Source organism: Solea senegalensis, linkage group LG6 (genome assembly GCF_019176455.1).
Source record: "Solea senegalensis isolate Sse05_10M linkage group LG6, IFAPA_SoseM_1, whole genome shotgun sequence".
Lineage (NCBI taxonomy): Eukaryota > Metazoa > Chordata > Actinopteri > Pleuronectiformes > Soleidae > Solea > Solea senegalensis.
Genome location: NC_058026.1, coordinates 26320551 through 26346135, shown reverse-complemented (window position 1 = coordinate 26346135; position 25585 = coordinate 26320551). Strand labels below are relative to the sequence as shown.

The 25585-nt window shown below is 42.6% G+C and overlaps 1 protein-coding gene across 5 annotated transcripts; it reads left to right on the top strand.

The window, feature by feature from the left end:
- The first annotated feature begins 262 nt into the window (after positions 1–262).
- Positions 263–25277, top strand: kif16ba (kinesin family member 16Ba). 5 transcript variants are annotated; one of them, XM_044027956.1, is made up of 26 exons: positions 268–907; positions 2258–2327; positions 2836–2949; positions 3027–3143; positions 3779–3876; positions 3991–4100; positions 5033–5175; positions 5589–5757; positions 11235–11366; positions 11449–11624; positions 12004–12069; positions 12199–12258; positions 12356–12475; positions 12563–12614; positions 13107–13244; positions 13953–14035; positions 14132–14220; positions 15490–15543; positions 15899–17203; positions 17289–17411; positions 19139–19256; positions 19886–19933; positions 23725–23847; positions 24426–24515; positions 24654–24737; positions 24825–25277. In XM_044027956.1, exons 1-26 carry the CDS (start codon positions 861–863, stop codon positions 24984–24986), a joined length of 3891 nt encoding a protein of 1296 aa, XP_043883891.1. In that variant the 5' UTR covers positions 268–860; the 3' UTR covers positions 24987–25277. The 5 variants fall into 5 exon arrangements, with proteins under 5 accessions (XP_043883890.1, XP_043883888.1, XP_043883889.1 ...); XM_044027955.1 differs by lacking the exons at positions 23725–23847; positions 24426–24515; positions 24654–24737; positions 24825–25277 and adding exons at positions 15153–15185; positions 19637–19687; positions 21261–23315 and having other exon boundaries at positions 263–907; XM_044027953.1 differs by lacking the exons at positions 23725–23847; positions 24426–24515; positions 24654–24737; positions 24825–25277 and adding exons at positions 15153–15185; positions 19637–19687; positions 21261–23315 and having other exon boundaries at positions 263–907; positions 19868–19933.
- The last annotated feature ends 308 nt before the right edge of the window (positions 25278–25585 follow it).

Below are 25585 nucleotides of genomic sequence, written 5' to 3'. Positions count from 1 at the left end.
TCCTCGCTCCCAAATGGTGGAACGATCTCCCCATCGACATCCGGACAGCTGAAAGCCTCCACATCTTCCGACGCCGACTAAAAACACATCTCTTCCGACTCTACCTCGACTAAGACGACAAAACAAACAAACAAAAAAACAAAAAAAAAACTTCGCACTTATGACTAGCACTTCATAGTTTGTTCTACTTGAAGCTCTTACTTACTTCTAGCTCTTATTTGTACCCAAATGTTTAAATGCACTTTTGTAAGTCGCTTTGGATAAAAGCGTCTGCTAAATGACATGTAATGTAATGTAATGAGAACTGCAGGTCAGGAGGAGAACTACAGGTCAGGAGGAGAACTGCAGGTCAGGAGTAGAACTACAGGTCAGGAGGAGAACTACAGAACAGCAGGTCAGGAGGAGAACTGAGCGGTAGAGGATGAGTGATTCACACTCCACACCAGGTGGGGGCGCTAATGTGCTAAAATCTTCAGTGTGTTAACACCTCGAAAATAAGGAGACTCACGATTGTCTCCTCGTGGCTTCCGTACATGTGTAATGTTTATATCAGCTGACGTCTCTCGTTGGTCACGTGACGGCTAGCTAAAAGCTAACATCACAGTGTTATATGGAGTGAATATGGATGCGAGCCGGTTTTCACCGAGACAGAGACGCGGTGTCACCGGGCCACGATAACCTCTTCCCCGCCCCCCTCTACGTACTCTTCATCTCCGTGACCTTTGCCCTTCTTTATTCCGCCGTGGCTCGTGTTAACCTGTTAGCACGTTAGCTGTTTAGCGTGTAGCCAGCGAAGCTAACTGACGCAGCGACTCGCAGCTGCACCGGCGAAAACACCGGCGGACATCGACGGAGGAGCAATGGCTTCGGTTCGGGTGGCGGTCCGGGTCCGACCCATGGACAGACGGTGAGTTGTGGACGTTACACCGGTGTTGTTTTTAAGCTAACAGACAGCTGTGTCTGTCTGTCTGTCATAAACACTGACTTGTCAGCCTTCATGGAGACAAAAACCTGGTCCTAATGATGCAGAATCTCATTTCTGAGGACCTGGTTAAGTCTAGGACTAAGTGTGGTTAGGTTTAGGTTAATATTTACTGGTTATGGTTAGTGATAAGATATAGTCTGTGTGTGTGTGTGTGTGTGTGTGTGTGTGTGTGTGTGTGTGTTGATCTTTGGTCTGTACACTCAAACACATGAAGACTTTGACACCTGCTGATTATTACTGAATCATGTCAACATGCTGACATGGTCCATGAAGGGATAGTTCTGGTTTTCATTTGGTTCTGTCACAATGTTACACCTGGTTCTTTAAGTTCTGACAGTGTTACACCTGGTTGTTTAGGTTCTGACACAGTGTTACAGCTGGTTGTTTAGGTTCTGATACAGTGTTACACCTGGCTCTTTAGGTTTTGACACAGTGTTACACCTGGTTCTTTAGGTTTTGACACAGTGTTACACCTGGTTCTTTAGGTTTTGACACAGTGTTACACGTGAGTCTTTAGGTTTTGACACAGTGTTACACACAGTGTTACACCTGGTTCTTTAGGTTTTGACACAGTGTTACCTGGTTCTTTAGGTTTTGACACAGTGTTACCGTGAGTCTTTAGGTTTTGACACAGTGTTACACCTGGTTATTTAGGTTTTGACACAGTGTTACACCTGAGTCTTTAGGTTTTGACACAGTGTTACACCTGGTTCTTTAGGTTTGACACAGTGTTACACCTGGTTCTTTTGACACAGTGTTACACCTGAGTCTTTAGGTTTTGACACAGTGTTACACCTGGTTCTTTAGGTTTTGACAGTTACACCTGGTTCTTTAGGTTCTGAGACAGTGTTACATCTGAGTCTTTAGGTTCTGACACAGTATTACACATGGTTTATAAACTTCAGTTTCTGTCTAAAAGTGAGATAAAGACAAATATATCATAGACAGAGAGTTTATTACACACATCTTTTGTTAAGTGCATAAAATCTGCTTTCCCTTGGGATGTTTCCCTTGTCATGTTTTACTGAGAGTGAGCCTCTGTGTCTCAGGCTGTTTCAGCAGCAGGGGGCGCCCACAGCTCAGTCAGCTTTGAGTGTGTGTCAGTACCTGAATAAAAAACCCTGGACTACTACTTTAATGGCGGAACATGTGTTGTACAGCTCTTTGTTTTTCATTAGAATAAAAAACCTCTGAGATGAAACTCGTAGGTTTATGAAAAATCTGTGAATAAAATAAATCTTATTTTTGTTCAAATGTTTTTCTCTTTTTTAGAGAAAAGGACTTGACGGCAAAATGCATCATCAAGATGGAAGGAACCAAAACCTCCATCACCAACCTGAAGGTTCTCCTACAAACCTGACTCATCGTTTTCTCTGTCCAGACTCGTCATGTTTTCTGCTCTGACTCATCATGTTCTCTGTCCAGACGCGTCATGTTCTCTGCTCTGACTCGTCATGTTCTCTGTCCAGACTCATCATGTTCTCTGCTCTGACTCGTCATGTTCTCTGCTCTGACTCATGTTCTCTGTCAGACTCATCATGTTCTCTGCTCTGACTCGTCATGTTCTCTGCTCTCGTCATGTTCTCTGCTCTGACTCATGTTCTCTGTCAGACATGTTCTCTGCTCTGACCTCTCTGCTCTGACCCGTCATGTTCTCTGCTCTGCGCTCTGGACCGTTCTCTGCTCTGACTTCGTCATGTTCTCTGCTCTGACTTCGTCATGTTCTCTGCTCTGACTTCGTCATGTCCAGACTCGTCATGTTCTCTGCTCTGACTCGTCATGTTCTCTGTCCAGACTCGTCATGTTCTCTGTCCAGACTCGTCATGTTCTCTGCTCTGTGACTCTTAAAGATTCCTGATGGCACTGGAGGAGACTCGATGAGGGACCGAACTAAAACCTTTACCTATGACTTTTCCTACGACTCTTCGGACTCTCACAGCTCCAAGTTTGTCTCTCAGGAAAAGGTAAACGTTGTTTCTGTTTGTTCACTGTTTCTATGGAGAACTTCAGACTAACGTTCATATTTGGTTGTGATTGTCAGGTTTTTAGAGATTTGGGCGTGGACGTGCTGAAGGCGGCGTTTGAGGGCTACAATGCCTGCGTATTCGCCTATGGTCAGACCGGCTCAGGGAAGTCTTACACCATGATGGGAAATCCAGTGAGTCCAGAGTCCACCTCTGTTTGCTATGAATATGCACAAACTGATCACAGTCTGATCAATCAGTCTGATCAATCAGTCTGATCACTCTGATCAATCAGTTAGATTACACTTGAGCTCTAATAACAGACTGCTTTTCTGTAGCGGTCCCTAAACTGTGGGAGGAGTTACCTGTGGAAATAAACGTCTTTATCTCACTGTCAGACAGACTTTTCCAACAGGAAACTGGAGCTTGTAAACCACTCACTCTCCCACATCAAACCCCATAGAGGAAATCAGGGATTTTAACATCACAGCACGAAGGAGTTGTTGATCCACTGCTGCCTCCATCACCAAGTTCAAATGACTGATTTTAGTCAATTCTGCATTTGAAGTATTTCATTCAGATTGACCTCAGTGACACAAAGTGACCACACGAGGCAGCAGTAGACCAACAGCATCTGTGTCCCCGCCACCTAAAATCACTGATTTTCTCTATGAGGTTTGGTGTGGGAGAGTGAGTGGTATGAAAGCATATCGGATTAGATTTTTTCCTCAGATGACTGTTATGAAGCAGATGATTGGTTTGTGGGACATGTGTCGTCTACGCACTGTTGCTGCTGACTGACGCTTGCTCTCTTGACTTCTTGTTTCAGGGAGACGCAGGTTTGATCCCGAGGATCTGCGAGGGTCTGTTCAGCCGCATCTCTGACGCCACCCGATGGGACGTTGCGTCGTTTCGTACAGAAGTCAGGTGAGAGCAGAATAAACCCGTGTTTGAAAAGTGACAGAAGAGTGTGGACAGAGAGTGAGAGTCAGACGACGTTATGAGAGTGATGTGTGTTTGAAAACTGATCTGTGACTTCAGTTACCTGGAGATCTACAACGAGAGGGTCAGAGACCTCCTGAGGAGGAAGTCCACTCAGACCTACAACCTGAGAGTCCGGGAGCATCCCAAGGATGGGCCGTATGTGGAAGGTACAAAGACCTCAAATACACACTTTCTCTGATTATTCTTCTCTTTCCAAACACTGTCCACACTCTTTCCACACTCTCACACTCTGTCCACACTTTCACACTGTCCACGCTCTGTCCACACCCCTCCACAACCCTCCACACTCTGTCCACTCTGTCCAAACTCATCCAAACTCTGTCCAAACTCTGTCCAAACTCTGTCCAAACTCTGTCCACACTCTGTCCACACTCTGTCCACACTCTGTCCAAACTCTGTCTACACTCTGTCCACACTCTCGCACTGTCCACACTCTCGCACTGTCCACACTGTTACACTGTCCACACTCTCATGCTCTCCACACTCTCATACTGTCCACACTCTCACACTCTGTCCAAACTCTGTCCAAACTCTGTCCAAACTCTGTCCAAACTCTGTCCAAACTCTGTCCACACTCTGTCCACACTCTGTCCTAGTGCTGAATCGATTAATAAAAAATCCACATTTGAGAACATCATAATTTCCAGGTTTGACGAACACCGGTCAACATTTTTTAATGTTTTTTGATATTTTATGGACCAAACGATTAATCGATAAAATAATCGACAGATTAATCGATTATGAAAATAATCGTTAGTTGCAGCTCTACTTTGTCCACACTCTGTCCACACTCCGTCCATACTCATTATTGACAGATACTTGACAAAAAGTGAAAATAATTTCTCTTCTGTTCATATAAAAAATATCCAGAGATTATTTATAATACATATCCTCCAGCTTAGTGTAGAACAGCTCATTATGTGGCAGTCAGTCTCCTGGTGGATGTAAAGAATAGATTATAATTTGGCAGGACTGTAGCTAAACCACCACTTGTTGTTAGAAACGACACAAAATGTCAGAACAATCTGTAATAAATGAGTGAAATGAGGCCTGACCTTTCACCTCCCCCTGACCACAGATCTGTCCAAACACCTGGTGCAGAACTACAGTGATGTGGAGGAGCTGATGGAGGCCGGAAACCTGAACCGGACCACGGCCAGCACCGGCATGAATGACGTCAGCAGCCGCTCACACGCCATCTTTACCGTCAACTTCACACAGGTCAGCAACCAAGGAGAAAATGTTTGTCACGTGGTGTAGACACATAAATGTGTCATCAGAGGTTAGTGAAAAACAGCTCAGGCTGCTGGAGGATGCAGAGTCAGCTCTAGGAACAGGACATGCTGTATACAGTAGGTGGTCGCCAAGGGTGTTATCTACTGGGGGGGGGCACTGGACAACCACCAAAGGAAAAAAACGATGTCTACATGAATAAAAATGTACACATGGTTACTTACCTCCCTGAACACATGGACATTTCTCACCTAGCGCAGCAAAATGCATGTTGTATAGAATGTATTCAGTATGATGATTATCAATGTAACTGCCTTTAAAACCTTATAGATCTGAGTTTAGTTTTAGGATTCTAACAGATGGGAAACAGTAACAGGAAGTGAACATCATGTCTCTCTCAGGCCAAGTTTGACGCACAGATGCCCAGTGAGACGGTCAGTAAGATCCACCTGGTGGACCTGGCAGGAAGTGAACGAGCCGACGCCACTGGAGCCACCGGAGTTCGACTGAAGGAAGGAGGAAACATAAATAAATCTCTAGTCACCCTGGGCAACGTCATCTCTGCTCTAGGTCAGGAAAAACACTCCCTCTCCTCTGGTTTGTTTGGGGGTTATCTATATAATGATAACTGTCACATACTCTGATAACTGTTACATATACTGATAACTGTTACATATACAGATAACTGTTACATATACAGATAACTGTCACATATACAGATAACTGTCACATATACAGATAACTGTCACATATACAGATAACTGTTACATACTGTATACTGATAACTGTTACATATACTGATAACTGTCACATATACAGATAACTGTTACATACTGTATACTGATAACTGTTACATATACTGATAACTGTCACATATACAGATAACTGTCACATATGTACAGATAACTGTTACATATACAGATAATTGTTACAAATACATATAACTGTCACATATAAACTGATAACTGTCAAAAGAATTGAGATCCATAGGAAGGAGATCGGAGTCAGCTCAGTGTCCAAACAAGGGTTTTAATCTTGTACAAGAGGAGCATTCACAAAGCAACACACACAGGCCAGTTACAAAGTGAAGACTCCCTGTCTTGTAGGAATCGCAAGGTATTTATCTGTCTCAATGGGTCAGCTATCACCCTGCCATAAGGTGCAGACCCCCGCCTCTGTGGGTTTGTTATCACCTTGCCCTCAGTCGCAGACCCATTGTCTCTATTCACAAGTTACTTCAAACAGTTCCTAAAACAATACATATGGTCACTGGCCAAAAGTCGCATCCAACAGTTACATTAACAATACAAAGAGTGAGTGGTCTCAGGTCACATCAACGGTTGCATTGAGCATTTGTCTTCATGTATTACATGAGGTGCATAATTCCCATAACAATAACTGTCACATATACTGATAACTGTTACATATACAGATAAATGTTACATACACAGATAACTGTCACATATATACATATAACTGTCACATATATATACTGATAACTGTTACATACACAGATAACTGTCACATATATACATATAACTGTCACATATACAGATAACTGTCACATATACAGATAACTGTCACATATACAGATAACATATACAGATAACTGTCACATATATACTGATAACTGTCACATATATACTGTCACATATATACAGATAACTTGCATATACTGATAACTGTCACATATACTGATAACTGTCACATATATTGATAACTGTCACATATATTGATAACTGTCACATATACTGATAACTGTTATATATACAGATAACTGTTACATATACTGATAACTGTTACATATACTGATAACTGTTACATATATAGATAACTGTTACATATATAGATAACTGTTACATATACAGATAAATGTTACATATAGAGATAACTGTTACATATAGAGATAACTGTTACATATAGAGATAACTCACATATATACATATTACTGTCACATATATACAGATAACTGTCACATATATACATATATCTGTCACATATATACATATAACTGTCACATATACAGATAACTGTCACATATATACTGACAACTGTCACATTATATACTGATAACTGTTACATATATACATATATCTGTCACATATATACATATAACTGTCACATATATACATATATCTGTCACATATATACATATAACTGTCACATATACAGATAACTGTCACATATATACTGACAACTGTCACATTATATACTGATAACTGTTACATATATACATATATCTGTCACATATATACATATAACTGTCACATATATACATATATCTGTCACATATATACATATCACATATACAGATAACGTCACATATATACTGACAACTGTCACATTATATACTGATAACTGTTACATATACAGATAACTGTCACATATATACTGACAACTGTCACATACTGATAACTGTCACATATATACTGACAACTGTCACGTACTGATAACTGTCACATATATACTGACAACTGTCACGTACTGATAACTGTCACATATATACTGACAACTGTCACATACTGATAACTGTCACATATATACTGACAACTGTTACATACTGATAACTGTCACATATTCAATTCAATTCAATTTTATCTGTATAGTGCCAAATCATAACATACATGATCTCAGGTCTCTGTACATAGACAACATCAAGGAGAGCAGAGAACCCCAACAGTTCACACAATGAGCAAACACTAGGCATCAGTGGAGAGAAAAAACTCCCTCTTAACAGGAAGAAATCTCTGACAGAACCAGGCTCAGAGATGTGTAGTCATCTGCCTTGACCGGTTGGGGTGAAAGGAAAATGGGGCACAGTGGAGAGGTGGGGGACAGAAAGGGGGGAGAGAAAGGACAAGAGGGAGATGAGGTAGAGACAGAAGAGAGAGAGAGAGAGACCAGCAGCAGATATACAACAACTGTATCAGGTTACAAGTTTATACAGTTACTGATATCCTACCAGTCGCCAAAGTGTGGAAAAAGAATACTCAGTCATGTTTTCGTGGTCCCCCTTAATGTAAGTATAGGCGATAAAACACTCCATGTTGAATTCCCTGCGCTTATGACGGCAGCTACCACCCACCAGTAAGTTTACTTGGAGAGGTCCACCTTAGCTCCACCTTGTCCCTATAAAATGCCAGCGTGCAGGCGAGGGAGGAAGAGCAGTATTATGTCGACACGCAGGGACAAGTGTGCTGTTGGTGGCTGCACAGTGGAGCACAGTGTTTTACACAAACTTCCAGCCTCAGAGGATTTTATATATGAAGCTAATGTGACGGATAAAGTCAGCAAACGTGTGTTCGCACCACTTCACATCAGACTGCGGCCAGCGGTCGCCGTATTTAGTCAGCGACGTACAAACACACACATTGTTAAGAAAAGGTCACATAGAGCTCATAACTGGCCATTCTGACACATCCTAATTAAAAGTATTTGTTCAGTACGTCCTCCATGACCAGAGCACAGACTCAGTCTGATACAGTCACATACAGCGGCAGTTTATGCAGCTTGCCGCTGGCGATCAGCGGTGGCGATCAGTGGTGCTGTCCCTAAGTGTTTTTAACTGATTTACAGTTGGGCAGTGTTCGGCTCGATCCTTGTGTCAGACGTCTCTTCCTGTGACGCCACTCTCGCAGTTTTCTGCGCACGCTGCCATGTTGATATTGTCAGAGAACTAGTGGAGGGAGGGGGAGAGGAATGGAGCTGAGGGAACAGAAGCTGAGCGAGTGAGCGCTGTAAAGAGGACAAATCAGAAACCCCCTGGAAGAAGTGGGTGTGTGTTTGCCTGTGTCTCATTTGCATATAAAGGGACCACGCACAAAACCGAACGGTCTGAAAGGGGCGGTTTTGGCAGGGTTATTGAACTGCTATGGTGCTTCATCCTTATGGTATTTGACCAAAGCATGTCACTGACATGTTCATTAGGACACCAGGGAACTATTTTAACTTGGAGAAATAGGGTATAATATGTCTCCTTTAATATTATTATCAGACAGGCACCGGCTGTAGCTGTATTTCTTATTTATGTTATTGTAGTTCATTATTGTACAATTAAATGTGAGTAAATAATGATCAGTAAGGAGAGGGTTTTGAGGAACTAAGTTATCAATATCAATACCATAAGTTAAAACAAGGTCGAGAGTGTGATTAAGGCGATGAGTTGGTTTATTAACGTGTTGAATGAAACCTATTGATTCCAACAGCGAGTTAAATGCGCAGCTAAGACTATCACGGTTAACATCTACATGGATGTTGAAATCCCCTACAATTATGATTTTATCTGTCTTAAGCACTAACTCAGATAAGAACTCAGAGAACTCTGATAGAAACTCTGAATAAGGTGCAGGTGGACGATAAACTGTGACTATCATAATTGGTTTCTGTGATTTCCAACTAGGATGAGATAGATTAAGAATAAGGCTTTCAAACGATGAATATCCTGGTTGGGTTTGGGTTTGGGATTGGGATTGATTAATAATCTAGTATTAAAAATGGCTGCTACACCTCCTCCTCCTCGGCCTGAGCTTCTAGGAATATGGGTATTAGCATGAGTGGGTGGAGTTGACTCATTTAGTCTAATGTCATCGTCTTCATGTAACCAAGTTTCAGTTACACAGAATAAATCAATACAATTGTCAGAAATTAGTTCATTTATTAAAACAGATTTTGAGAGGCCTTGTATTTAATAGTCCACATTTAAAAGTGGTATTATTTGACTATATGTTATTGTTGGTATTAATCTTTATTAAGTTAGAATGTCTAACTTAATAAACTTAATAAACCTAACTCTTCTGTTTGTTATTGATTTATTTACTTTAGTAGGTCGAGGGACAGACACAGTCTCTATGGGGTTTTTACTTATACATATATACTGATATACATATATACTGATAACTGTCACATATATACTGATAGCTGTTACATATACAGATGACTGTCACATATATACTGATAACTGTCACATATATACTGATAACTGTTACATATACAGGTGACTGTCACATATATACTGATAACTGTTACATATACAGATGACTGTCACATATATACTGATAACTCACATATATACTGATAACTGTTACATATACTGATAATATACTGATAACATATACTGATAACTGTCACATAGTCAGATAACTGTCACATGTATACTGATAACTGTCACATATACTGACAACTGTCATATATACTGACAACTGTCACATATATACTGACAACTGTCACATATATACTGATAACTGTCACATATACTGACAACTGTCACATATATACTGATAACTGATACATATACTAATAACTGTTACATATACAGATAACTGTCACATATACAGATAACTGTCACATATATTGACAACTGTCACATATATACTGATAACTGATACATATACAGATAACTGTCACATATACAGATAACTGATACATATACTAATAACTGTTACATATACAGATAACTGTCACATATATTGACAACTGTCACATATACGCTGATAACTGTTACATATACAGATAACTGTCACATATATACTGATAACTGATACATATACTAATAACTGATAGATATACTAATAACTGTTACATATACAATTAACTGTCACATATATACAAATAACTGTTGCATATACTGATAACTGTCACATATATACTGATAACTGTCACATATATACTGATAGCTGTCACATATATAGATAACTGTCACATATATACTGATAACTGTCACATATATACTGATAACTGTCACATAAATACTGATAACTGTTACATATGCAGATAACTGATTAGTGTTACTTGTATGTATAACAGTTGAATTATTGTGTTCCTGTTAACCTTGTGTCTTTTATTAGACGTAATCAGATCTTTTGAAACTGAACTGATGCAGTTTATTCTTCATCATCGTCATCTTCATCATCTAAAGAAGAAGAATGTGACACAGTAGAAGTTGTAATTGAGCTGATTTGTTTTATTCATATCCATGAGCTTTGGCTCTTAGGTTCCTCTTGAGTTGGGAGTAGATAAATGTGGTGCTTGTGTTTCCTGTTTGTCTCCAGCTGACATGACCCAGGACGGACTCAACACTAACCTGAAGAAGAAGTCTGTGTTTGTTCCGTACAGAGACTCTGTGTTGACGTGGCTGCTCAAAGACAGTCTGGGCGGGAACTCCAAGACCATCATGATCGCAAGTGAGAGAACGTTTCATCACAGACATTTAAACCTTTTAAACTGCTTTGATCGTGATCATGTGTCGTTTGTGTTTTGTCACAGCCGTTTCTCCCGCTGACGTGAACTACGGAGAGACGCTGAGCACACTGCGCTACGCTAACCGAGCTAAAAACATCATCAACAAACCAACAATCAATGAGGACTCCAACGTCAGGCTCATCAGAGAACTGCGGGCGGAGATCGCTCGACTGAAAGCTCTGCTGATTCAGGGCAACCAGGTAAAGAGAGCGACACAGCCTGTCGTACGTCCTGAAGCCTGAAGGAGGCAGCACTGCAGAGTTATGAAGTACAACCACGGAGGCGCTAAATGCTAACAGATCTTGGAGATGCCTACAATGACCACAGAGACACAAAATACCACAGATGTTCAGTGGCAGCAGAGATGCTAAATACTGCAGCAAAAATGCTACATATGACAGCAGAGATGCTAAATAGAACAGCAAAAATGCTACATATGACAGCAGAGATGCTAAATAGAACAACAAAAATGCTACATATGACAGCAGAGATGCTAAAAACAACCTCGGAGATGCAGAGTGTTTCTTGAATGTGTCTGTAATGTCTGTGTTAGTTGAATGTGTCTGTGTTTGTGTCCAGATCGCACTCCTTGATTCGCCCACAGCTCTGAGCATGGAGGAGAAACTGCACCAGAATGAAGCCAGAGTGAGTTTAAACCCGAGAGTCGTACAACTGTGTGTTTATCAGAAGAGGTTAATGTTATTGATAATTAAGAGCCACGCCCACAGCTTTAAACACATTCATCAGGAGGTTATGTGACCTGTGTTTCTGTAGGTTCTGGAGCTGACCAAAGAGTGGACCAACAAGTGGAACGAAACCCAGAACATCCTGAAGGTGAGACTGCTCAGTGTAACCATAGCTACCGTGATGTTTGGATTCTGGATATTTTAGTATGAATAAACAGAAAGTGAGACTTTTATTGCATTGACAGGAAGAGACTCTGGCTCTGAGGAAGGAGGGGATTGGTGTGGTGTTGGACTCTGAGCTTCCTCACCTGATCGGCATCGATGACGACCTTCTCAGCACCGGCATCATCCTGTACCACCTGAAGGTCTCACACACACACACACACACACACACACACACACACACACACATCCTCATCCTGACACATTGACATGCGTGTCTTCGTCCTCAGGAGGGACGGACGTATGTGGGCAGAGAGGACGCGTCCACAGAGCAGGACATCAGTAAGTGACTCCATGATTCTAAAATAGCTGGTTCAGTTCAGTATGGAATGATAAAGTCCTGGGTCAGGTTTTCTGTACCTGCCCAACATCCACATAGCGATGTCACGGCGACGAACGTGAGGACCATAGGGGCTCTTTAATTCTGTTTGTCTCAAAAAGACAAAGTCAGTCTTCATGTGAGGACAGACGTTTTTCTGTCACCCAATCAGCTGACTGTTGTGTGCTGACTGTACCATTTTACTCTGTTGGTTTGTCAAAGAATGGAACAGTTGGGTTGTTAATGTAAACGCAACTTAAAACAGGACTTTTTATTGGAAACATGTCGTGATTTATCTAACTTTGTTCACACTTTATTTCAAAGTAAGACCACTCTGACCGACCTTTGATCTCAGTGATATGATGCTCTCTCTTGTCAATCAGCCCTAAATCAACATCATGCTGGAGGTGACTTGTGTGTTCCTGCGTTGTCTAACCTTTATTTCTCTCTCTCAGTTCTGCATGGTCTCGATCTGGAAAGTGAACACTGCATGTTCCAGAACCAGAATGGAACAGTGACTCTGGTTCCACTCGGTGAGGCTCAGTGTTCAGTCAACGGAGTCCAAGTGATGGAGCCGATGCAGCTCAACCAAGGTAAGAGGCTTCAAAGCTGACTGAGCTGTGAGCGCCCCCTGGTGCTGAGAACTAGCCTGTGACACAGAAAACATGGCTGCCAGCAGAGACACAAGGACAAACGGATAATAGCCATGTTCAAGGGCAACCCTAACCCTGGAAAGTGAAGTTTGTAAACCACTCACTCTCCCACATCAAAGTCCAGAGAGAAAAACAATGCTTTTCAGAAGTTGTTGATCCACTGCTGCCTCCATCACTAAGTTCAAATGTCTTTTTTTGCCACTTCAGTGTTTGAAATCCTTTGTTCAGATTGACCTCAGTGACACAAAGTAACCACACGAGGCAGAGGACCAGCAGCGCCAGCTAAAATCACTGATTTTCTCTCTAGAGAGTGAGTGGTTCTTCTTCTTCTGACTCTACCTCATCTCCCTCTTGTCCTTTCTCTCCCCCACCTCTCCTATGTCCCCCATTTTTACTCTCACCCCAACCGGTCGAGGCAGATGCTACACATCTCTGAGTCTGGTTCTGTCAGATGTGTGAGATTTCTTCTTCTGTTAAAAGGGAGTTTTTTCTCTCCACGGATGCCCAGTGTTTGTTCATTGTGTGAACTGTTGGGTTTCTCTGCTCCATGATGTTGTTTATGTACAGAGACCTGAGATCATGTGTGTTATGATTTGGCGCAATACAAATAAAATTTAATTGAAATAAAGCTGCAGTATTTCTTTCCAGGCGCTGTGATTCTGCTCGGCAGGACCAACATGTTTCGCTTCAATCATCCAAAGGAGGCGGCGAAACTGCGGGAGAAACGAAAGGTTTGTTTGTGTTGAAGATGAATGTAAAGATGAAAAGTGAAAAGATGTGAAGTGTGAAAAGATGTGAACTTTAAACCCTCCTCCTTCTCCCCTCAGAGTGGCCTGCTCTCCACCTTCAGTCTGTCTATGAGTGATCTGTCCAAGTCCTGTGAAAACCTGTCCACTGTGATGCTCTACAACCCAGGGTGAGTGACCACACACACAATCATAAGCTGCATGTGATGATCAGCTCCGCCCCTCTGCATCACCCCACCCCTCATGCCCCTGCCCCCACTGAGATCTTATTTGACAGCTTTTATTGGGAACCCTGTTGTTTAATGTTTTCTTTACTTTTTTACAAACAAATTATGACATAAATGTCAATCTGGCAGAAATAATTAAAACTCCATGTTCCTGAAGTTAAAGCTCCACGTTCCTGGGTTTAATCCTGAAGCTAAAGCTCCATGTTCCTGGATTTAATCCTGAAACTAAAGCTCCATGTTCCTGGGTTTAATCCTGAAACTGAAACTAAACTCCATGTTCCTGGGTTTAATCCTTAAACTAAAGCTCCATGTTCCTGGTTTTTATCCTAAAGTTAAAGCTCCATGTTCCTGGATTTAATCCTGAAACTAAAGCTCCGTGTTTCTGGGTTTAATCCTAAAGTTAAAGCTCCATGTTCCTGGGTTTAATCCTGAAGTTAAAGCTCCATGTTCCTGGGTTTAATCCTGAAGTTAAAGCCCCATGTTCCTGGGTTTAATCCTTAAACTAAAGCTCCATGTTCCTGGTTTTTATCCTAAAGTTAAAGCTCCATGTTCCTGGATTTAATCCTGAAACTAAAGCTCCATGTTCCTGGGTTTAATCCTGAAGTTAAAGCTCCATGTTCCTGGGTTTAATCCTGAAATTAAAGCTCCATGTTCCTGGATTTAATCCTGAAACTAAAGATCCATGTTCCTGGGTTTAATCCTGAAACTAAAGATCCATGTTCCTGGGTTTAATCCTGAAGTTAAAGCTCCATGTTCCTGGGTTTAATCCTGAAATTAAAACTCAGGGGCGTGTCCTCTTTCTTGGATTAGTTTGACTCCTGCCCCGGTTTAGTGTCCTGTTGTTAACTCTGTCCACCTTCATGTCCCGTTGACAGTCTCTTCACACAGAAAGGCCCCGTCTTCCTCAGGTAGACTCAGCTGTCCACTTCCTGTCTCCACTTCCTGTCCCGTGTTTGACACAGACGTATGCTGACCTGTCAATCATCCTGAACCCTCATTGTGTGTTGTTGTTGTTGCACGTCGTCATCACGCTGAGTTTGTGTGTGTTTAACGTGTCCTCACTGCTTTGGTTGCTTGTCTTCTTCTTCATGTGTTCTTTGTGGTTTGGGTTGCTGCCGTCTGTCACTCACTGGCTCGTCGTTGTTGTTGTGTTGTTGTGTTGTTGTGTTGATGTGCACGGACAGAGCTGATGGAGACTTCTGTTTTTCCCAGGCTGGAGTTTGAGAGGCAGCAGCGAGAAGAGCTGGAGAAACTGGAGCTCAAAAGGTACAAGAGTGTTTTTTTCTGTTCTGAAGGAACTTTAATGTCTGCCAGATGTTCTTCTCTCCAAATCTACTTTTATGTAGGTTTCAGTTGTAGCGCCCCCTGGCATTCTAATTCATCTTGTTGGAACTCCTCATGACCCGAGTTCACAATTCAACATGGCTCCTCCCAGCATCTACTGACTTCCTGTTATACAGCAGTACTGCCCCCTACTGGTGTCTTTGAACATGTTAGATTGACAAATGTAAGGTATCAAATGTTTACAGGGAGCTTAAAAAGTGCATCAACACACAGGTGGAGAGAGATTACCCTGTACATCTGTATGTGACTCCTGTCATGTTGTATGTTGCTGCTGTAGGAGGCTCATCAAGGAGATGGAGGCGAAGCAGCAGAGTGAGAAGGCAGAGCTCGAGCGCCTCCAGCAGGAGGTGGAGAGCCAGCGCAAAGAGTCTGAGGAGGTGCATCAGAGAATTCTGTGTCAGGAGGAGAGCCTGCGCCGCCGCAGCCAGGACATCGAGAGCCGCCTGAGAGACTTTCTGGTGGAGAAGATGCGGTTTGAGGAGGAGAGACGCTCTGAGGTCCAGGGGGAGGAGCTACAGTGGCGGGGGAACCAGCAGCTGGTGGGTGAAGCGGAGGAGGAGCAGCGTTTCCAGCAGGAGGCTGCGGAGCAGACTGAAATATACCGTGAACTGAAAAGGCTGAAGAGGGAGCGCGAGGAGCAGAAGGTTCGTCTGGAGGCTGAGCGACGGCGCCTGGAGGAACAGGAGCGCGAGCAGCTGAGTCTGGTGGGGAGGCTGGAGGAGCAGCTGAGGGACAAACACGAGGCTGCCACCACGCTGTTGACTCGTGACGACTCCCACCGCCTGGAGGAGGAGCGCCAGGCACTGGCTGAGATCAGGGGAGTCCTCCTCCGTGCCAAAGAGGCCGGTGAACGGCCCGATGTGGAGGACACCAGCGAGGAGGCCGGATCTGCCCAGGCTCGATACACAGAGTTCAAGGCAGCTCAGGTGAAGGAGCTGGGCCTGCTGGAGGAGGGGCTTCAGCTGCAGAGGGAGCGCCTGGAGAAGGAGGTCACCGCTGAGAGAAACACCGTGCTGCTCCTCACCCAAAGCCTCAAAGAAAGACAGCAACTTCTGAAAGAGACACAGGAGAAGAGAGCGCAGGACGCCACAGTCGTCTGCCAGGAGGAGCAGCTGGTGAAGCAGGCGGAGCTCAGGCTGCGCTTTAAGGAGCGGCAGCTCGCCAACCTCTGTGACCGCCTCCTCCCAGCGCTTGCCGAGGAGAAGCAGCGAGCCTCAGAGGTGCTGGAGCGCGGCAGCGGGAACTGCCACGCTCAGCCTGAACTGGACAACACGCTGTACCAGGTGGAGAAGGAGCTGGAGGAAAAGGAGGAGAAACTGAAGCTCCACCTGCAGAGGGCGCAGCAGCTGCTGCAGCTGCAGGAGACGTACGAGTTCACGGCTAACGTGGCGCGACAGGAGGAGAAGGTGAGGAGGAAGGAGAAGGAGATCCTCGAGTCTAAGGAGAAGCAGCAGAGGGAGGCGATGGAGGAGGCGGTGGCTCGGCTCGAGAGGAGGCACTCGGCCCTGCGCCGTTGCGTCTCCATGGAGCCTGACATCGAGGAGCAGAGGAACCTGAGGAGGGCGGAGCTTGATCAGCAGAGGTCAGAGGTCCAAAATAAAACGTTGAAGAACAAACTCGACAAATATAAGGACACAAATAAACTTGGTGTCTTTGTTTGTTTTCAGGGTGGAGCAGGAAATCCAGAGGCTGAGGCAGAGGATTAATGAAGGAGAAGAAAACAACAAGAATCACAGTGTGAATAACGAAGAAAAGAGTCTGAGCACGCTGCTGCCGCTGTCCGACGACAGGTACGACAGGACTCAGTGATTTTGATGTTGTTATGATGACTCAGTGATTTTGATGTTGTTATGATGACTCATTGATTTTGACGTTGTTATGATGACTCAGTAATTTTGACATTGTTATGATGACTGTGATTTTTGTTATGATGACTCAGTGATTTTGACCTTGTTATGACTCAGTGATTTTGACGTTGTTATGACTCAGTAATTTTGAAATTGTTATGATGGCTAAGTAATTTTGACATTGTTATGATGACTCATGATTTTGTTATGATGACTCAGTGATTTTGACATTGTTATGATGACTCAGTAATTTTGACATTATGATGATGACTCAGTAATTTTGACATTGTTATGATGACTTAGTGATTTTTGTTATGATGACTCAGTGATTTTGACATTGTTATAATGACTCAGTGATTTTGACCTTGTTATGATAACTCGGTGATTTTTGTTATGATGACTCAGTGATTTTGACATTGTTATGATGACTCAGTGATTTTGCCATTGTTATGACTCAGTAATTTGACATTATGATGATGACTCAGTTATTTTGACATTGTTATGATGACTTAGTGATTTTTGTTATGATGACTCATGATTTTGACATTGTTATGATGACTCAGTGATTTTGACATTGTTATGATAACTCAGTGATTTTTGTTATGATGACTCAGTGATTTTGACATTGTTATGACTCAGTGATTTTGTTATGATGACTCAGTGATTTTGACATTGTTATGATGACTCAGTAATTTTGACATTGTTATGACTCAGTGATTTTGACATTGTTATGATGACTCAGTAATTTTGACATTGTTATGACTCAGTGATTTTGCCATTGTTATGACTCAGTAATTTTTACATTGTATTGATGACTCAGTAATTTTGACATTGTTATGATGACTGTGATTTTTGTTATGATGACTCAGTGATTTTGACGTTGTTATGACTCAGTGATTTTGACGTTGTTATAATTTTGAAATTGTTATGATGGCTCAGTAATTTGACATTGTTATGACTCAGTGATTTTGTTATGATGACTCAGTGATTTTGACATTGTTATGATGACACAGTAATTCTGACATTGTTATGATGACTCAGTGAATTTGACATTGTTATGATGACTCAGTAATTTTGACATAGTTATGATGACTCAGTGAATTTGACATTGTTATGATGACTCAATTTTGACATTGTTATGATAACTCAGTGATTTTTGATGATTTTGACATTTTATGATGACTTTGATTTTGATGATGACTCAGTTATTTTGACATTGTTATGATGACTCAGTAATTTTGACATTGTTATGATAACTCAGTGATTTTGTTATGATGACTCAGATTTGACATTGTTATGATGACTCAGTGATTTTGTTATGATGACTCAGTGATTTTGACATTATGATGACTCAGTAATTTTGACATTGTTATGACTCAGTGATTTTGACATTGTTATGATGACTCAGTAATTTGACATTGTTATGACTCATGATTTTGCCGTTATGATGACTGTGATTTTTGTTATGATGACTCAGTGATTTTGGCGTTGATGACTCAGTGATTTTGGCGTTGTTATGACTCGTATTTTTGTTATGACATACATCATGACATTGACATGATAATTCTGACATTGTTATGATGACTCAGTAATTTTGACATAGTTATGATGACTCAGTGATTTTTGTTATGATGACTCAGTGATTTTGACGTTATTTCCTTTGTTTCCAGGATAAACGCATACATCGAGGAGGAAGTGCAGCGACGCTTACGTCAGATGAATCTCCTGAAAGCGAGCAGCAGCAGCAGCAGCGTCGTGGATCTGTGCGGGTCCTGTGACTCTCTCAGGGTGAGAAATGATGTTTGACTTGTGTTTCACCCTCTAATTAAAGGGATAGTCCAGGTTGTTTCTGAAGTTTGGTTGAATGAGGTAAGTGTTGCTTTGAGCGCCCCCTGCGTCTCACTTAGTGAAAACACTGCTGAAAAACCATGATGTCTGCGCCACATGTTAACGACAGACTTTCGTAAACCACTCACTCTCCCACACCAAAGTCCAGAGAGAAAATCAGTGATTTTAGCTGGCGGGGACGCAGTGGATCAAATCAGTTTTTTCAGCCATGTTTTTCATGTTAGTGAGCCTCAGTGTCAGGCTGGTTGTCAGCAGCAAGGGGCGCTCACAGCTCGTGTGTGTGTGTGTAGAACTGATATTCAGCTCTTTACCTGCTGCAGGAGGACGAGGAGGAAGTTAGCGCCTGTAGCTCTGTTAGAGTAACAGACGAGGTAAGACTAGGACCAGGACTCTCTCTCTCTCCTGCCGGTTATTGATCTAAAATCTACCAATCACTTTGCTTTGTTGTTCTTACACTTGTAGTATTTATTGATCCTGGTTTCCTGTCATTGGCTCCTCCCCTCATCATTGTTTTTAAACATCAACATTTTATTTCATATTTCCTGACACAGACATCGTTGTCTTCTCAGGACGAAGAGAAGCTGCACGACATGAATCCAAGGAGACACAAATACGAGGTTAGATTGACTTATGTGTTTGGGATTATTTCTAATTCAACAATCAATCATTTATTGTTCTACAGTTTTCGGTATCTTCTGTTCGCTTTTGCTCAAAATCGGAGTAAATATGGCGTGAAGGCGATGACTCACAATACTTTGTATGTTTAGACTTTTATTTTGATGGTCAGCTCACGAGACAAAACCACTGCATGACATGTCCAGTGCGTAAGAATCAGTGACATCTAGTGGTAAGAGTGCAGTGTGTTAGGAAACTACTGTGTCGCTGCTCTTTGTTTCCATGTGAAGCAAAATGGCAGCTTCTGTTAGCTAAAGTTTTTATTTTACTGTGATTCTACAAACAAACACTAACCCATTCACTGCACCTTTAAACTGTCACACACTGCACCTTTAAACTGTCACACTGCTCACAGTGGAATCAAACATAGGGAAGAAATGTTTTATTTTTAGTAAAATCAAGTGTGTAAAGTGAAAGTGAAACATGCTGTGAGCGCCACCTGCTGCTGAGAACCTGACGGTCAGCAAGGTCGGGGGTTAGAAGCAAGAAAAAAACAGATTTTATTCACTTCAACAAAATACTCAGTTAATAAAATCGATGTCACTTTATCACGTCTTTATCTCTTTGGTAAAGCACTCACTCTCCCACACCAAAGTCCAGTCATTGAGCGAGAGACGCAGATTTGTGTCGTGTGTGAACGTAACAAAAGAAACTTTAATAAACATTTGTTTGATTACATTTGTTCTTCAGACTTCAAACGTCTCACTCTTTGTTCACTTTCGCCGTGTTTTCACCAGTGGAATGGTTCAGTCTGGTTTAGTTTAGTTCAGTCTGGTTTGGTTTATATCAGTCTGGTTCAGTTTAGTTCAGTCTGGTTTGGTTTGGTTTATATCAGTCTGGTTCAGTTTAGTTCAGTCTTGGTTTGGTTTATATCAGTCTGGTTCAGTTTAGTTCAGTCTGGTTTGGTTTAGTTCAGTCTGGTTCAGTTTAGTTCAGTCTGGTTTGGTTTAGTTCAGTCTGGATCAGTCTGGTTCAGTTTAGTTCAGTCTGGATCAGTCTGGTTTGGTTTAGTTCAGTCTAGTTCAGTTTGGTTTGGTTCAGTCTGGTTCAGTTTAGTTCAGTCTGGTTTGGTTTCCGTACATTGCTCTCTGTTTGATTTGCATGTCTAACCTGATCACATGGTTGATTTTGAATCACTCAAACACACCTGTGCACCTGGTGATGCAGGACCTCTGATTGTCATTGGTGAATTCTGGACTAATTCAAAGAGTCTTCACATCCTTGTTGACAACTTAGTCACAGACACACACCCTCCCCTTGTGCACACAGAGAGCGAGAACACCGGAGCCTCACTTCCTGACCTCACAGGATCTGGAAGTGAACTCTCCTAGTAAGTTGAAGACAAACTCGGCAGAAGACTCTGAGAACCTGCTGCTAACGCTGCTAGCGCTGCTCCCAGAAGAAAACCTCTTGTCTAGAGATGAAGCCTCGGTTAGAAAAGAGGTGTCTCACAGAGATTTGAGCAACATCGCGTGGTTGCAGGGAGGAGACGACCGTCATCTAGGAGAAGACGTTGACAGATCTGTCGATGAACCTGATGATTCTGCAAACACAGAGGACAGAAGCTCAGGACAGAAGATCACTGAAAGTGAAGAATATGATGACGTAGATGGATCTCTAAACCAAACATTTGACCTGGGGACAAAAGAGGACACACAACTTGTCAGTTGTCTCTCTTTAGAGACACAGGACTCTGTTGGTGGTTGCATCACTGCTAAAGAAACAAAACCAGAGACCCAGAGCAAGCACAAGAACGTGGCCACAAACAGGAGCTACCATTTGGGATATTTAGTTGGAAAACTGTCCGACTTGTACAAAGACGCAGGAAGAAAGCTGCAGGACACGCGAGGTGTAATCCAAAGAGTCGGAGTGAGCGAAATGAAGGATGCACTCTCTCATTACGTGTCCATGGTGTCAAAAGAACTACCACTGCTTCACCACATGCAGCTGAAGACCCCATCAAAAGGTCTGAGTGAATGCATCCTCAGTCCGCCTCAGAAAAGTTGCAGGTCTGTGACCGTAGGCATCACTGCATGGCCTGAAGGATCGCTTTCCTTGTCCAAAAACACAAGTCCTCAGGTCTTTCATCAGAGGCTGGTGGAGCTGCCACCACCTCTGTCCCAGCTGCAGAACAGTTCACCCTCTGAGATGATGGACAAGTTGGAATCTCTGTCTTCACAGATCCAAGTTAGAAAGTGCCTGAGCGTCTTCTGGATCAAAGTGGCAAACGATAAGCAGCCCATTCCAAAACCAGGCTGCTTGCTTGTATCGAGGAAGGACATAACCGTGGTGTCAGCTGGAAGTGATTCTGCAAACGCTTTGGTCCTTTTTCATCACCTTAATCTGAGTGAAATCACCAAGATGGAGGTTAGTTTGGCAGGACAGCATGTGCGTCTGCTCGGCTGCTCTGAAGACGCAGTCTTGGCCGTCTTCACCCACAGCAAAGATCTCACGCAGGAGTTCTGTAAGGTCGTCCTGGACGCTGTTGCTCCTGGAAGATTCCATGAAGGTCCTGAAAATCACCCGTTGCTCTCTGACGACCTCATGGTCCTCTCTCTGAATTGGAAATCTGGTGTTCCTGACCTCGTCCTGGGCTGCGGCCTTCACGTCACCTCCAGATTCAAACGGGTCCTTGCAGACTTGCTCTACATCGTCCATGGGAACATGGATGACCGCAGCAGGCCGTCGCTGGCCAACGTTTGTCCTCTGCTCTACACGAGTGTCAAGGTCATGAACCCGAGCTGGCCGCAGCAGGACGCCATCTCTCAGTTCTTTCTGACCGACACTCACGTAACTCTTCTTTGTGAGGATGGCGTCTTCCACCCGATGCCACGAGGCTCCACTATGGTTCCGGTCCAACCTCAGTTTCACAGACTCGAAGTCCGCAAGCGGTCAGACATCAGAACTCTGATTGTTAAGCAGAAAGACCGCTGTGTGGTCGTAGAACTCGTGTTTTCAACTCTCAGCCCACAGGAGCAGGAGGCGGAGTCTGGACCGAGCCCGGCAGATGACACCCTCACCACTGACAGCAGGGGGCAGTGCAGATCCTGGAGGTTGTGCTTTGGTTGCACGTCAGATGCTGTGATGCTGATGGATCACCTGTGCACCTGAGTGACATCATCATCATCATCCTGGTTATTTTTAACGTTTCGTAGATTTAATCTGAAGTTTCATTAACGGAGCCAGAATTTTTTTTTAATGTTAATTGGATTTCAACAGATTTTTATGACGATGTCATCAAAACTTTTATTTCTTCAGTTTGTTTTTAATTTTTAGATCAAAGTCAAATTTTTTTATGTATAGTGTGTGTCTGTTTTTAACTATGTAAAGTGACCTTGAGTGACAGAAATTATTAATATTAAAAATTCTTATTATACCTGCAGTGAATGAGTGAAGGTTTTTTGTACAACTGCAGTGAATGAGTGAAGGTTTTTTGTACAACTGCAGTGAATGAGTGAAAGTTTTCTGTACAACTGCAGTGACTGAGTGAAAGTTTTCTGTACAACTGCAGTGAATGAGTGAAAGTTTTCTGTAATTCTAAAGTTGTCTGTTTTAGTTTATTCATGATTTTAAGATCATATTGATTATTGATATTGAGGGAAATGCTCATGTGATCATCAGTAATAAAATCATGTTTAAAATAAAACTGATTTTTTAAAATCTTGTCTCACAAACATTTGCTCTTCACTTCTTCTTTTTCTCTTCCTGTTTTTGTTTGTCTCGTCCTCTGCAGCACTTGGTCTCTCGTTCTCTTGGGACAAGTGTCCACAGTGTCCAGGAGCCTGTTAAAATTAGCATTCCTCGTTATGTCCTCCGTGGACAGGGGAAGGACGAGCACTTTCAGTTTGAGGTGAAGGTGAGTTTGTGTGGCGGTGGGCGGAGTCACAGTGGTCACCTGTACAGGTGACGGCTCATTCACTCACACACACTCATTCACTGACACACTAACCCATTCACTTATCCACTCACTCAATCACTCATCCATTAACACACACACACTCACTCACCTATTTACTCACTCATTCACTTATATTCACTCACTCACACCCATTCATTCACTCACACACTCAACTCAAACATTCTAACACGAGCAATGTTTAAATGTTAGTATGTAATGCTAACAATAGCGACCCAGTACTAATGTGTTGAAATGTCTCAGATGTCCGTGTTGCTAATGTGTCTCAGATATACGTGTTGCTAACGTGTCTCAGTTGTCCATGTTGCGTGTCTAGATGTCCGCGTAAGTCATGTCTCAGATGTCCGCGTCCGCGTTGCTAACATGTCTCAGATGTCCGTGTTGCTAACTTGTGTCAAATGAGATGTCAACATCTCAGATGTCCGTGTTGCTAACGTGTCTCAGATGTCTGTGTTGCTAACATGTTGCTAACGTGTCTCAGATGTCCGTGTTGCTAACATGTTGCTAATGTGTCTCAGATGTCTGTGTTGGACGATACATGGACCGTGTTTCGACGCTACAGTCGCTTCAGAGAAATGCATCGCAGCCTGAAAGTCAAATATCCACAGGTGAGTCCACAGGTGAACTTCCTGCAGGTCAAAGGTCACAGGTGAACGTCCTGCAGGTCAAAGGTCACAGGTGAGTTCACAGGTGAACGTCCTGCAGGTTAAAGGTCACAGGTGGCACTAACCTTGGTGTCGTTTCAGCTGCAGGCGCTCGAGTTCCCGCCAAAGAAATTGTTTGGAAACCGTGACGAGCGAATGGTCGCAGAGCGCCGCGCTCACCTGGAGGTAGGACATTTCAAACTTTACTCACACAGGTGTAAGACATGTGGAAGGGGCCAGGTCACATGATCTCTGTTTGCTTGTTTTTTCCAGCGTTACCTGAGGAACTTGTTCCGGGTGATGATGTCATCGTCCGGCTCGCCGCTCACACACCACACAGATGACGGGCGACCGCTGTCCAAACACGACGTCTGCGACTTCTCCCCGTTCTTTAAGAAAGGCGTGTTTGAGTCCAGCAGCCACGGTACCGGCTGAAGACCACAGCGCTGCTCAGCTGTGGCAGCCGGTACTGCACCACACCACCATGACTCTGTTTAAAGAGTCACTGAATGTTCAGCTGCTTCATCCACGGGATCAAAACCACCGGATTAAACCACTGGATTATGATATGGACAGATGATCCCAGTTTTCCTTTTTTAGTTAAGAAATGAAAGGATCAGCTGATTTGTCCTGGTTACTATGACGACCACGGAGCTCACTGTAAATATTCACTTTTCTATTTGCTTGTTTGTGAATGTGTTAAAATAAAGAGTGGATTAATTTGTATCAGTTATTGATCAGAGACTCAATATTTAATGTTCTTTTATTTTCATATATATAATAACTACATTCATCCAAGTTAACTAAAAAGTGTTTTTCTGAATCATAAACCACTTAAAGAATAATGAATAATATAAATGATCAAATATAACGTGTTTTTTCAGAGACACAAATGTTTGTTCTGTTTTTATAGATTTTAAAAGAGCTTTTAACTCTTTAGCCTGTGTTTAACTTTTATTATTATAATTATATCACCTATAATACGATATATATATATATATATATATATATATATATATATATATAGTGGTAAT